This window comes from Primulina eburnea, chromosome 4 (genome assembly GCF_022965805.1).
Source record: "Primulina eburnea isolate SZY01 chromosome 4, ASM2296580v1, whole genome shotgun sequence".
In the NCBI taxonomy this organism is placed as follows: Eukaryota; Viridiplantae; Streptophyta; class Magnoliopsida; order Lamiales; family Gesneriaceae; genus Primulina; species Primulina eburnea.
This window is the reverse complement of record NC_133104.1, coordinates 40361856-40375760: the sequence shown is the minus strand read 5'-3', so window position 1 is coordinate 40375760 and position 13905 is coordinate 40361856. Positions and strand designations below refer to the sequence as shown.

At 34.4% G+C, this 13905-nt stretch overlaps 3 protein-coding genes across 3 annotated transcripts; all 3 read right to left on the bottom strand.

The window, feature by feature from the left end:
- Positions 1–780: 780 nt before the first annotated feature.
- On the bottom strand, positions 781–4580 carry LOC140828905 (uncharacterized). Its single transcript, XM_073191785.1, has 7 exons — positions 4309–4580; positions 4059–4229; positions 3058–3222; positions 2826–2990; positions 2490–2624; positions 2217–2314; positions 781–1365 (listed from the first exon to the last, which is right to left on the bottom strand). Exons 1-7 carry the CDS (start codon positions 4486–4488, stop codon positions 1176–1178), a joined length of 1104 nt encoding a protein of 367 aa, XP_073047886.1. The 5' UTR covers positions 4489–4580; the 3' UTR covers positions 781–1175.
- A 1377-nt stretch (positions 4581–5957) lies between these two features.
- On the bottom strand, positions 5958–7283 carry LOC140829878 (protein TORNADO 2). Its single transcript, XM_073193160.1, has 2 exons — positions 6618–7283; positions 5958–6389 (listed from the first exon to the last, which is right to left on the bottom strand). The coding sequence occupies exons 1-2, from the start codon at positions 7113–7115 to the stop codon at positions 6072–6074; spliced, it is 816 nt and encodes a 271-aa protein (XP_073049261.1). The 5' UTR covers positions 7116–7283; the 3' UTR covers positions 5958–6071.
- Positions 7284–7792: 509 nt separating this feature from the next.
- Positions 7793–13285, bottom strand: LOC140828903 (ribose-phosphate pyrophosphokinase 1-like). The gene is made up of 8 exons (XM_073191783.1): positions 12990–13285; positions 12546–12716; positions 11394–11642; positions 11074–11217; positions 10826–10993; positions 10136–10205; positions 9760–9841; positions 7793–8569 (listed from the first exon to the last, which is right to left on the bottom strand). Exons 1-8 carry the CDS (start codon positions 13104–13106, stop codon positions 8389–8391), a joined length of 1182 nt encoding a protein of 393 aa, XP_073047884.1. The 5' UTR covers positions 13107–13285; the 3' UTR covers positions 7793–8388.
- Positions 13286–13905: the final 620 nt, after the last annotated feature.

Below are 13905 nucleotides of genomic sequence, written 5' to 3'. Positions count from 1 at the left end.
AGTTAATATCACATTTTGAAGTCCCTGTTGGATTGGAGTAAAAGATCCAAAATGGTTAAATGAGAGAGAATTAGAAAAATGAACCATCAATACAAGATTTATTAATCGTGTTGGATAATGGTTTATGATTGATTACCTGGAGCACAAATTTTTTTTTTTGTACAATGAACATTTATTGTTGAAAAGGAAAATACCTTATCTTTTCAGTTAATAAAATCATATTTTATGTCCTTGCAAGAATATCGTATTTACCCCGAAAACGTGAGATTTTCAAATCCTAGCATATAAATTAATAAATATTTCAAGACCATTGTTTTTTCCCAGGGACAGCTAGGAGGTATTTTTATGTAGAAATTAGTCTTGCAGAAAATTTATTTAAACTCAACTAAGGGACTGTTGCCCATAGAAAGTTGACTGCATACGATCCCAAGTCATTTTGATACAAAGGCATCAACGAAATTATTATGTGTCTACACTTAAATTGAAGTGTTTTTTTTGGACTCGTATTAAAGTTGAGCAAAGGAGACCGACACAATTTGGCCTTCAAATAAATTGCTACATTGGCCTTCACTTTTTTTTTTTGTTTTTTTACCCTTATATTGGTTGGTACAAAGTATAATTAGCAACTTTTTTCTGCTAAAAATCGATTTAACTAAAAAACATCAATAAAATAGTCTACTGACCTGGCTAAAAAATATTGATGGAAAACCGATTGTACGAGCACACTTGACGCTAGCATATATAAAACAGCCAAAACAACGTGGAATTGAATGTTGGAGGGAAAATCAATAGGATTATATTATCTATCAAGGATCCAAACTTCCAAACAACAGATGACATAATCATCTGAAACACTGGATGATAAAATCTTACAACTTTGGAGAGGGAAACCATTCCTATTTAATACAATATTTACGGAACAACGTACTTCATGTTTAACATCCGGTAACCATTGAACCCAAACTAGTTGAGATTTATTACATGAAGCATGCACCATGGAAACCAACGGTCACTGTTTCGTAGACTACATAAAGCAAGAGCCGTAGTTCCTCTCGGATTTCGCTGAATACTTACATTTGCTTCGCGGGAAATGCTCTAGATTGGCTTGACTGCGCGTTTGTGATTTACTTGAAGTCTTGAACATAAAATTAAAGTAATGCATGTCAAATGAATGCTTATTCCATGACTTCATCAATCGTGACAAATCGCCCTTTCTCAATTGACAATTGTGCCGCAACTCCTATGGCTACAGAAACCAATCCATCATGCAAATCTACATCAAGAGGCTGCTCCCCTTTTGCTCTCACTGCTGATAAAAACTGCAGATGTTCCAGATAGCTAGAGCCATGATGCAGCCCATTGTATCTGATAAGCAGTAAACAGAGGATGAGATGTGCACAATGTTATTGTTTTGACTGCTGTTATACAGCAACTACATAGGAAAATCACTCCAATTCATCTGTGAATTTTTGCAAGTGGAACCCGTTAGACGAAAACAAAAACGTGCCACATTAAACATTGAGTACTTACATTTTGGTCCAAATACACAATCTGGAGAAATTAACCAAAAATTGACCATGATATTTAAACGAATATCGGTCAATTTGTGTCTAAATTAGCTATAATGTGAATTTTAGGCTAAGAAGTTATACGGTTTAAAATTGAGAGACTAAGGATTCTAAAAAAGTGAAGTGTGAGGAAGAGTCGAAACCAAGTTTCAAGTCTTACAAGTTTAAACCTAAAAAAATGTTACAAATTTTTATTAAAATGTTAATTACCTCGTACCAATAAATAGGTTAAATAAGACATGTAAAATAAATTTAAGATTAATGCACAAATGATCAAATTTTAAAAAACACAAATCTCAAGACTCAAATCTATAATTTTTAGCACAAGAGAGTCTCTGGGTTTCTTCTGTTTCGAAGATAATTGTTTTTTTAAAGACTTTTTAATTATGAAAATTGAAAGGTTTTTAATTTTTTAAAAAGTAATATAAAATTCGGAACAAAAAAACTCGTTTAATCCTGATTAAGGGCGTTTAATGACGAGTTGAATCGATTTCCTTACGTTTCAAGTTTAATCTCATACAATCTGCGTTTAATCTCTTTTTTAAACACTATGGGACAGTTTGTTCCCGAGGGTAATATTTGTATCACACCTGCAAACCTTCAAAGAGAATTCAGGTGGTTTGTTAACTAGAAATAAGAATGACTCACTTTATACGTTCATCCTCGGCTTTTAATACCTTAACACCGTCCCTCCCTTCAACTCGACTGCCCCAACGAACAATGCCCTCAGGAACAAATGCCTCACCCTGTTGAGTGACTAATTAACTTTAAGAAGCTGCTATAGTTGAGAAATGAAAGAACTGACCGTAGCAATTTCATGCAGCCAATGATCATGCGTTGCCGCTATTTATGGGTAAGTGCATGATTTGTGCATTATGTTTGTGTACAGACATATGCTGTGAACGGAGAACAAAGTATTACTTTCCCGATGTCACCAACAACAGATATCTCTTGTTCATTTTTGCTGCCTTCAGCAAACATACAAAGATCGAGCATGCCCCGTGAACTGTTCTCGAATTCAACAATAACATATGCGTTATCAATTATATCAGGCACCTGCCGATACCAGAAAGTGACATTTAAAGTGAGAAGAGTCATCATGTACTCCAAATTAGAAACGAAAAGAAATCTAGAGCACAATAATAATAGGTAATATAGCCTTTAATTAATGCTATGACACATGAATCACTTGTGTTGGTGTTACAAGTTATAAAGCAATTATCTTAAGTGTTGAGATTTCCGAGAAAAAGAAAAAACCTTGCCATCATAAATTTCATCTTTATGATTTACGTCAATGGATCCAGAAGCCATGACTCGAACAGGATTAGAACCAGCAAAGAGCCTCATGAGATCAAAGAAGTGGCAGCATTTCTCCACCAGGGTACCACCAGAGTTACAGTTGAATCTATTCCAATTGTTGACCTGCAAAAGCAAAAGTCAAGAATACTACTCAGCGCAAAGCAAGTTAGGTATGAGTGGCCAATCATACCTTAACTAGAAATGGAAATCGATGTTCCCGGATAGCCACCATCTTGACTTGTCCCAGAATTCCACTTTGCACTATGTCTATCAGTTTAGCAACTGGTGGCATGTATCTGTATTCTAGGCCAACTTGTATTATCACACCTGGTCTACTCTTAGCAGCATCCAAGACCTGAAAACACAATTCTGTACCGTCAGAGAGTTAGAACATGGAAGGTACATACAAGGCCACACAAACTGGACGTCAGCACAATGTAAAAGATGACACAAGAATATTTCCCTCCATCTGTTCGTTATCAGTGGACGTAGAAAGTATTTAAGCCTGAAGCATCAGCCAGGTGCATCATTACCAACTCGGTGGAGAAGCTCAGCCAAATGAAAAAGATTTCTTGTACTGGTTCTGGTTTATGGGCTCATAGCTATTGACATCATTATTGACCAACAAAGATGGAATGTGTTTGCAACTCAGATTAGCATTTAGTTCACTTCAATCACGATTTATCTTTTCACAATTCAAGGTTTATGGCTTAACATAGTTGCAAAACATAATGAGTATCACTCAACCACAGAAAATAATACCACAAAATTCCCATTTTGTTAATAGCATAGCATGAAATACTCGGCATTAACAGTATCACAGAAACCCCCCAGTCATTAGTGATAAACAGGTCATTCTATCTATATCCATGTGGAGGGGATATCAATATAAGTCATCTCTATACTCACAAATTACCGAATATACTAACTCTACATAATAATAGGAAAACCACAACGAATACTATGGGTTAACAAGATAGCAATCACAAAAAACTTATGTTGCCGTCTCACCCCAAAGTACTCAGTTTCTATACAAAGCACACGCACACACATTGCATTCTACTTTTTCTACATGACATGTTTTGGTCAACCATTCTCCAAACTTCATAATATTTTTCACTCCAACAAATAACATTCACTAATAGGAGAGCCATATTACTATGACTAAGGTCAGTTGTGTTTGTTCCTCACCTTCCTGCAGTCGGCAACAGTTGTGCAGAGAGGCTTCTCGACCAACACATGATGGGGTTTCGAGTATTCGATGATATCCATCAAGATTTCACAGTGAGTCATGTTCGGAGTTGAAACAACCAATACATCACACAACCCACTATCCAGAAGCTCCTTGTGGCTCGGAAAAACCTTCAAATTCACACATAACAAGCACATCATTTTGGGTATAATTAGATAATACAAATAAAATCAAACAAACAAAGAAAACCTGAAGAGGCCAGTTAAATGATCGTCCAAGACTCAGGGCTTCTTGCTGAGAAGGCAAATGAGGATCAGCTATGGCAACCACAGCAACCCCTTGAGGCTTGAGATGATAAAGATTAATGAGATGCTCTCTCCCCATCATTCCAACGCCGATTATTCCATAATTTATCACTCTGTCAGCCATAACAGACCTCCAATTTGCTGTGGACAACTATTTCAGCTCCAACTGCAAAGCAAAGGAAGCACCTTTGATTGAGATTCCATTAATTTTTTTATTTAATTTAAAAGCTAAGACGGGTTTTTAATAATAAAACAAAAAAAAAAATAAAAAAAAGGTCGGGCCCGGGATATTTTAATTTCGAGGGGCCGGGCTTTCCTAGGTTTTAGTATAATTTTTAAAAATATTCTGATACATATAATTATTTTGTATATTAATTAAATAAAAAAACTTATTAATATTGATAAAATATCTCAATAAATAATATGTATAATTTTAGAATAATAATTTCAAAATATGGTATGATTTTTTTACTAATCGAAATGGCCAGTAGTACCCAATTAATTCAAAAATTAGGTTTGAGTAATCAATTAGTCAGACTTTTTAAAATATATATATATATATATATATATATATATATATTTTAAAAAGTCTGACTAATCGAATGGCCAGTAGTACCCAATTAATTCAAAATTAGGTTTGCGTAATCAATTAGTCAGACTTTTAAATATATATATATATATATATATATATATATATATATATATATATATATATATATATATATATATATATATATATATATCAGTTTATTCGATCAGACTTTTATTTTATTTTTATAAAATATCTGTAAAATTGAATTTCTAAATAAAATTTGAAATTTTTATATTTTATTAGAGTTTTACAATAAAACTCGAATATTTTTAGTTTGTCTGAAAATTAAACTTCATTTTTTAACTAAATCAAAACCATATCGAAATAAAATGTATTATTCTTCATTTAAAAAAAAAATGATTACTTCAGTGTGTTTCGAGTTAATCTAATTTTTATAGATTTTTTTTTTGAAAAATATATTGTCTATTAAAAAATCTAATAATATTGAAATTTATATAATAAAAAAAAATTAACTCAATTTTTTTTTTATTTTCTTAAAAAACAAACGAGACCAAACTCAACCAAATATACTAGTTGACTGTTTAATAATGATGCTGACGATAAAAAAAAATATTAAAACTAACAAATTTACAAAATTTATATAAAAATAATATCAAACATGAACTCAAACAGATTCATGTTTTTTTCTCTGGAGGTGCTTACATCCATTTTAATTTAAATTTATATACACTGATACACACAGTCAGTCACACTCATGTATAATATATATATATATATATGCTTGTTAATTTGTTTTGTACTTCTTTGTCTAAATTATATAGTTCGCGTTCCATTTTTCTTCTATCCCAAATATCTACTCCACCTTCCACATTTATAAAGTTTTTTTTTATGTGTATAATTGTATTCAACTTTCATTGTTTGTAAGTATAATTTGTTTTCTCATTATTATTAAATAAGGTTATATCAAGAAATTTGTCTGCATAGTTTATTTTCTCCATGGTATTCTCAATATATGTAAAAAAAAATATAACTGAGATGAAGACATTATTATTTTTGCACACTAAAAGTTTGAATTCTAGGAAAACGAAAGAGACAATACATGGATGCTCTAGCTAGCTAGGTCCAGGAGAAAGTGAAGTATGATCCTTAATCGGTTAATTATATGAATTCCCTTGCTTGTATTTCCTAAAAAGGTCTTCAGTTTTGGCATTCCTAAACGCAAAACATCCAATCAGATAAACCCAAACCAATCCCACAAAAGTTATGAGCAGTATGATATCTGCTCTTCTCCATTCTTTCTTGAGATTGGCCAACAATCCAGCTTTGCATGAACTGCAGGAATAACAAAGTTGGGTTTGATCATTGCTCCACTGCAAGCAGTCCATATCTGCTGCATTATTTATGGGACTGATCCAATATGTGGGATTCACGAATGTGTATCCGCATTCCGTAGGTGGTTTGCAGCATCCAGACTACGTACAGAAACCATCAAACAAGAGTTGGGTTACACTTCTTTCGACAGTGTAGAGACCATAAAACAGATATATGATCCGAAATTTCAAGAAATATTCAACGGGAAAAGGGGGCTATGGGAGTTTTCGAAGAGCATGTATGTTACCAACATGCTTAGATTCAAACACAAATCCATTGAAAAAAAGATGTTATTTTAGAATATCGCTTTGAAAAGATTTTGATATTACCTGCAAAGGAGTTATATGTGCATCGAAGAAATCTTGAGCCATTCTGTAACTCTGGTTCAACTCAGCACACATGCTGGATGAGCTGAGACAACTTCTGATCCTTTCCCATTTGAAAGAACTTCTAACCCTTCGTTGGAGCCAACCCGAATAGTCGTCGAGGCTGTATTCTAAGTAAGCTCGACTCGGGACAAGATGGCCCGACCCTTTCAATGTTACCATGTAAATGAAAACAACTAAACATGCAAGTAATATTATGAGGATAATCATGGCTACCAAGTAGACTATTAGCAGCCATGGAACTCTCCAAAACCCTCCTACAAAACCAGCGAGCGCAACGACTAGGACGAGAATTCCGAGGACGATGACCGGCCATTGTAGAATCTTTACACAAGAGTTGTCTGGTTCAGTTGCCAGCCAAATTCCTGCTCCGATGATAGGTATTGAAAGAAGCATTGCAATGAAGTTTATGGCTCCAATCACATTATTACTTAATGCCATAGAAATTTTAGAGAAAGAGCTGTTTAATTCAAAGTTGGAGATGGAAATAAAACAACTATTCGAATATGTTCATTAATTTGTAATGTTCCGCTTGAAAGCTACTAAAGCAATCGATTATTATATTTAAATCAAAGTTTTTTATATAATTTTTTTGGCCCAAGAAGTTCCGTGATTTTAGTTTAACTTTTTCAGAGGATGGTGGATAACAGGATGTAAAGCATGCAAAGGCGAAGAAGGAATTATTTGCAAGGAAAAAAAATTCTTGTCGTCACATGCATCGGATTCTTTAGTTTGTGTTTTGAAGTCAAAAAAGCGATTTTCCTTGATCGAAGGGTTTCTGGTCAAAATTTGATTGTCTTGATATATGGGAGGGTTTTCCTTGTTTGCATAAATTATCATCAAATCAATTATGATTATTATCTCTACATTTTTATGTAAGATTCTCTCTATTGAAACATTAGTGAATTCAATTATTTATGTGCGTTGTGCCATGATTTGGAATTTATCATAATCGATGGACCACCACATTCACACAAAAATGCATCTTAAAAATAGATTTTGTGATGCAGTGAAAATTTGAGATATGAAACAGGTATTTCCAAATAGTTATCATAAAATAAACTTGAAAAGAAAAGGGGGGAAAGGTGCTACAGAATGAAGAAACTGAGAGCAATTGATATTTGAAAAGTAAATGAATTCAAACCATAATAAGAAAATGTGACTACAAGATTTTGCAGTCCCTGACTACACTAGAACAGTGTATCTATCTAAACAGTGAGACAGAACAATACTTGGCCACTTGGGTACAAAGTATCAAAATACCTTGCTGTGTAACAATTTCATCTGAGCCTTGTTCTTGAATCCATGGCTTTGCAATTAAATGGAAAACAATAAGTTAAATAAAACTGTCAAATGAGCAAACAATACTTAATTTTGCTTTCCCTTTCCAGTTTTCACAAATATCAACTCAGGGATTTCCCTATTCCTTGAAGACAACTGTTGGAAACACTTCGTCTTCGACTAGACAGCTTGAAAAGAATGATTCAGCTCGCACTGCATCTCAATTGATGCTCGATATTAGGCTAATCAGGCTAAAATATCTGCAACTTTGGGAGGTGAGTGGTGCTTATGATATGTAAAATGATAAAATTAGATAACCATGCGAGTGAAATGTAAAGGGTGTGAGATCTAATGATTGGATTATCTTATTAGTTTTCCATCAGCGAAGTAAAGCAGTATGTTCTCCCAGTGCTCTTGTAAACTGATATTTCCTTCATTGGAAAATGCTGCTCACAGAACAGTCATCATGAACTCGCCATATTGTTTCACCCAAAATATTAGCGACCGACAGGACCGTCAGCTGTGGGAAATAATTCTTCTCCATTACTGGAACAGTATTTGTAATAATGACCTCTTGGAATAGGCCACTAGACAGCCTCTCGACCGCAGGTGGGCTGTAAAAAACATCTATACATCAATAAAGCAGAAGCTTCGCATGCACAAGAAGCATGCACATGGTGTGACCATTGAATACAGCTCTTTCTTTCAGCAAAAAAAAAGTCAGGATATATTAAAGATACAAAGGATTTTGTGACTGCCATCACATAGAAAAATAGTTCAGGCTCCCTAATCTTTGTTTATCATATAGTCCCTGCTTTCTGTAAGATGCATGCCCCATTGTATTTTATTACAGGTATCGATAAAGTGGTTAAATTTATGCCTACTCCGCAAACAAGGCAGGAGTGGCATTGATGCCAATAAACAGAATTAAGTTGGATAAATGAATTCCATTATATTGTACCATTGCTTCAACATGTGATACTCTTCAAATTAACTACTACCTTTCACAATTACAAATATCTATCCCCTAATAGTTATTGTAATCGATCCTGACACTCCTGATAAATTCTTTCTTTCGTATCGTATGCAAGAAAAAGTAGCATAACTAATGGCGCCCAATAACTTTTTGGAGTGTAAAATTCGGCATCCTATACTTTAATGACCAAACACAAAATCCTTCAAACTCTATGATTGCATTATTTCAGAAGATGTGGTGCTTAGCTGACAACATTACGGCTTTCCTATCATAACCAGACTGGTAAACTAAAGCATGTTCTTATGTTACTTAGTAATTGGAAAACAAGAGAATATCTTAATTTTCATAAAAAACCGAAAATATGATAAATCAAGAGTGAGTTTCACCAGTCATCATGTTAAGACAACACAATAATATTTCCCACCGTAAGCATGTAAAACTGAAGTCACTAATAGAGTTTGTCGATTTGCAATGCGTAACCATTTGATAGTCAATTGTAAAAGCTATGCATTTGAAAATTAAATTGCAAGATATCCAATTCTTTCAGTCACATGGTACATGTATACGATTTTGAAAAATATGTACAACAAATAGAGTAATACCAAGTGATGGTTAATTGAACTTAACTTGCATAAATATTCAAGCAAATTGACTTGAAAATTTTATACTTGAATACCACTAGTATATGACTGCACATCAGACAAATATATACATAACAAAAAATGCTGAGAGAATTTGTTCAATAGTATATGAACTGTTACAAAAAAAGCAGCTAGCACATAGAAGTTTGTTCTGGTTAATTGGCAAAGGATTGACTCTATTAGTCACCTGAAAACAGCATGAGAGCTGCATGCATATACTTCCCTAGCACCTTCCTCATGGAGCAAAGCTGCACCTTTGGCAATAGTTCCTAAGAGCCAACAGATATGTCAGCATTTGAAGGTTTAAATGAAAGAAAAAAATCGGCATTCAGCTTCTCATTGATCCTCGTCGATTTCAAATTATTAACTGGCAGACAAAGCTTTGCAAGCTCTAAGTAAGATTGTTGTAAACTTGTAATGACGCATGATGCTTTAATTCATAAATTATTTTCTTGAATGCAATTTTCAAGATTAGAAAATATGAGAATGCGATATTGGAGTTCAATCTCACACCATTTTCAAAGAAAGAATACCATAATGTAATTATATAAGCTTTTACTTACCTGCTGTGTCAATCATATCATCCACCATAACTGCAACTTTTCCTTTAACATCACCTATCAAATTCATTACCTGCAAATAGCTATGGACGTTGTTTAACATGATACTAAAACTTTAAACAAGAAAGGTAAGTTAGTATTTCGGTTAGTCAGTTCGGAGCAGATAGATTTGATAAATAATCATTTCTAAAGGCCACTAGGACCAAAACGGATCCTTGTATGTTAACTGGTGGAAACTATAGGGCCTGCAGATCGTCTTAAAAATATAAACACTGTCTATAAGTATAAGACGCCATATGATTACCATTTGCATGCATAAAGACCACCAAAGAGTAATTATGAGTTTTCTTGAATGCTATAATATTAATACCAGGGTTTAGCTAGTTCGATAACACATAAACTGATCTAACGCAGCATTCAAGTAAATCGTAATCTAAGGCAGCATTCAAGCAAATCGTACCTCAAGTAATACTTGTAAAAATTAATGCAACGCTAAAAATCGTGACATCAACTCTGGTCGACACATTTCATACATTTAATCTTACATAGTTTGGCATAACATCTTTTAGCCTTCAAAATTCACCTGGCTCATAAATAAGAGGTCAAATGATAGAAAATAAATTTATTACCTGTTTGTAGCACATAAATTATCAACTCAATAAATTGTAGAACAATAGGTTAGCACAAAACTACCTCGGCAATGTTATGACCCTGACGCCTTTTATCCACAATGGCTAGAGGTGCATCAGATAGTTTCTTGGCGAAAGCTCGAGCTCTTGCAACTCCTCCGACATCTGGAGAGACCACTACCAAGTCATTGGAACATATTTTCTTGCTCGCAAGATAATCGAGGATGACAGGCTTTTGCAGTGAAAAAAGAGTTAAAACAGTGACTAATTAATAGGAAAAAAAACTAGAGAACAGAAACTTTATGCGATTACCTGACAATAAACATGGTCCACTGGAATATCAAAGTAACCCATGGACTGACCAGAGTGGAGATCACAAGCAAGTACGCGATCTGCACCTGCCTCTGTGATTAGGTTGGCCACTAGCTTGGCAGCAATAGATTCACGTCCTTGGGTCTAGTGATAGAAAAACAAAACAATTTCACAGGGTGAAATAGAGTGCAGCTGAAAATGGTGAATTCATATCATCACTCAAGAGCTAGATACTTGTTAAATAATCGGTTGTCAAATTCATCAAGCATGTGTGCATCATTAAGAACTCATCTAGCTAGTAAAACATATGTTGAACTTGCCTTTCTATCAGCTCTAGCATATCCAAAGTACGGAATCACTGCGGTAATATTTTTGGCTGAAGCCCTTCGGCAAGCATCTATCATTACCAAAAGCTCCATAAGATTTTCGTTGGCTGGAGGACAGGTGGGTTGGACCAAGTACACATCACATCCTCGTACACTCTCTTGCAGTTGAACATAAATTTCTCCATCAGCAAACCGCTTGACATGGACTTTTCCAAGATCGAGGCCCATATACCAAGCAATTTCCTAAGAGACACAAATCCTCTATATCAATAAATATATGAGTAAAACTGTGAGAATGCAAGACATTACAGGAGCAGAGAAAGTATTAATCTGATTGCCCAAAACAACTACAGAGATCAAGGCATGGACCAGCTTATTATAAAGGCTATAAAGTATAAACTGCCCAACACAAGCAAGATATACACTTGAATGGCTTGAACAGTCTGCAACATATGCTGCCTGATCAAATAGCAAAAAGAGGATGATGGTCCTTGTTTGATTGTGAAGGCACTTGTGTTGTAGTCTCCAAACAGAGGACTTTTGGCAGGGGTAAATGCCTAAAATGGTTGAATATTGGAGTAACCTTGGCAATAATAATGAAAAAAGATGTATGGAGGGTGGTCAAATGGATACAGCTGCAGAGATCAAGAAATGAAAGGGATCCATAGCCACCTATAGCTAAAGAGCAAGAAGAGCAACTGTATAGCTTGAGTTCGTAACTGAAAGGCAATAAACACGATAAATGTAGTTAATAGAAAGAGAATAGTTGTTTGGTTTGGCTTGCTGCCAGCAGAAATTTTCCCCTATTCTTCCCAACCTTTATCGATTCTGCTTTGTTCTTCTCTGTTACCATGGAGTCGGGATAAATACAAATTATCTCATATATAATCTTATTGTTTCTCAAAAAGATAATCCCAAATACGTATATCAACATTGGATGAATATCGATGCCAATAAACTGAGCCTGCTAATTCAATTCAATCAAGTAAAATCTTGTGACCAACTTAAATTGGAACCATATGGCCAAGCCCACATGTTGATAAGAGGAACACTGTGTAGTTCAACACTATCAAATGGAATCTAGAAGACTACTGATGTAAGGAAGCAAAAAAATCCAACATGATCTCCATAGACACTGCAACTCACCTGAGAAAGTGCAGAATTGGCGGTGCCAGAGAATATTTTGAGCCTGGTATTACCGCTGTTTCTGTTCATTGCTTTCTCCAGGCGCTTCGATTGCAAGAACTTTGGAAGCATATTATCGTTGAGAACCGGAAAACATGGCTTTCCATTCACTGGCTCCATCTGTTCGCATCTCTAATTATACCAAAAAAACAAAGCACAAGCATAAAAATCCCATGCTCTGCTTTCAGTCCATTCGGGAAAAGGAAATCGAAATTTCATTTCTTGTTCAGTCAAAACAAGAATTCTTCTCCAAAAAACCAGAAACTTGAAAATTTTACTTTCGGCGACAAAATCAGGACCATTGACTGTTCATTAACATGAAAACAGACTACATATTTCGTGAATAAATATAAAGAAAGGATCAATCATCGTGAGAAGAACAAACATAAGAGGCTTCGGACGTACGACGGCGTTAGGGGCAAGCATTCGTTGGGAAATGCAGCTTGGGTGGGTAAGGGAGCCACGAGAGAACGAACAGGAAGCTGAACATGGAGAAGGTGCTCGAAATACCAACGACGCCATGCTTACGACGGCGTATGCTGAATCGCCCTCGGTGCGGAAACTTTGGTTGTTTGGGATTTGGATTGCTTGGGTGAAGAGATCTCTTTCGTCAACAGCCAACAGGTGGCTTTTCCAGGATGATGTCTAGTTTTCGTTGCTGGCTTGTTCTTTTTTCTTTTGTTTGGCTGGAATTTGTTAAATTAGGTCTCAAATCTAAACATGGAAATTTGGTTTCATATAATTTGTCGAGTCAGTTGGAATAACTGTTTTACAAAATTGACATATAAAATCGTAATATAATTGTTTTTATGATTTATAAATTATCAGACGCTATTTTTTATTTATTTTTTTTATAGATCCTTATGTCACAATTTTTTTTATTTTTCCATTTTCATACAAACAAATCTGACTTTCGGGCATCTGAAAATTTTCTAATTAAAATATTTTTTTCAAAATAAAAAATGTTATAGATTGGTTATTTAAACAGGTGTTTGAAAAATTGGATATGGAAAGATTTAATCTTTGCCTTGCTCATTTCCATGAAATTCACCAAGTTTTTACATAAAATTACTAGTTGATATAAAATAATGTGCGTATATTACTTCTATTATTAATATATATTGCATCATAATTATTTTTTTTCCTATAAAATCACCTCTTTTCATAAATATTCATCTACTTATATGTACTAGTAAAACATACGACAAAAACTTATGTGAGACGGTCTCACAAGTCGTATTTTGTGAGACAGATCTCTTATTTTGATCCTGCATGAAAAAATATTACTTTTTATGATAAGAATATTATTTTTTTATTGTGT

Coding starts and splice junctions, on each gene's coding strand:
- LOC140828905 (XM_073191785.1), bottom strand. CDS start 4,488: ATGGCTGACAGAGTGATAAATTATGGAATAATCGGCGTTGGAATGATG. Junction 3,223..4,058: donor CTGTTGCCGACTGCAGGAAG/GTGAGGAACAAA, acceptor TTGTGTTTTCAG/GTCTTGGATGCTGCTAAGAG. Junction 2,625..2,825: donor ATGAAATTTATGATGGCAAG/GTTTTTTCTTTT, acceptor TGGTATCGGCAG/GTGCCTGATATAATTGATAA.
- LOC140829878 (XM_073193160.1), bottom strand. CDS start 7,115: ATGGCATTAAGTAATAATGTGATTGGAGCCATAAACTTCATTGCAATG. Junction 6,390..6,617: donor CACATATAACTCCTTTGCAG/GTAATATCAAAA, acceptor TTCTGTACGTAG/TCTGGATGCTGCAAACCACC.
- LOC140828903 (XM_073191783.1), bottom strand. CDS start 13,106: ATGGCGTCGTTGGTATTTCGAGCACCTTCTCCATGTTCAGCTTCCTGT. Junction 11,643..12,545: donor CCAATTCTGCACTTTCTCAG/GTGAGTTGCAGT, acceptor TGTGTCTCTTAG/GAAATTGCTTGGTATATGGG. Junction 9,842..10,135: donor TGATATGATTGACACAGCAG/GTAAGTAAAAGC, acceptor GTTGGCTCTTAG/GAACTATTGCCAAAGGTGCA.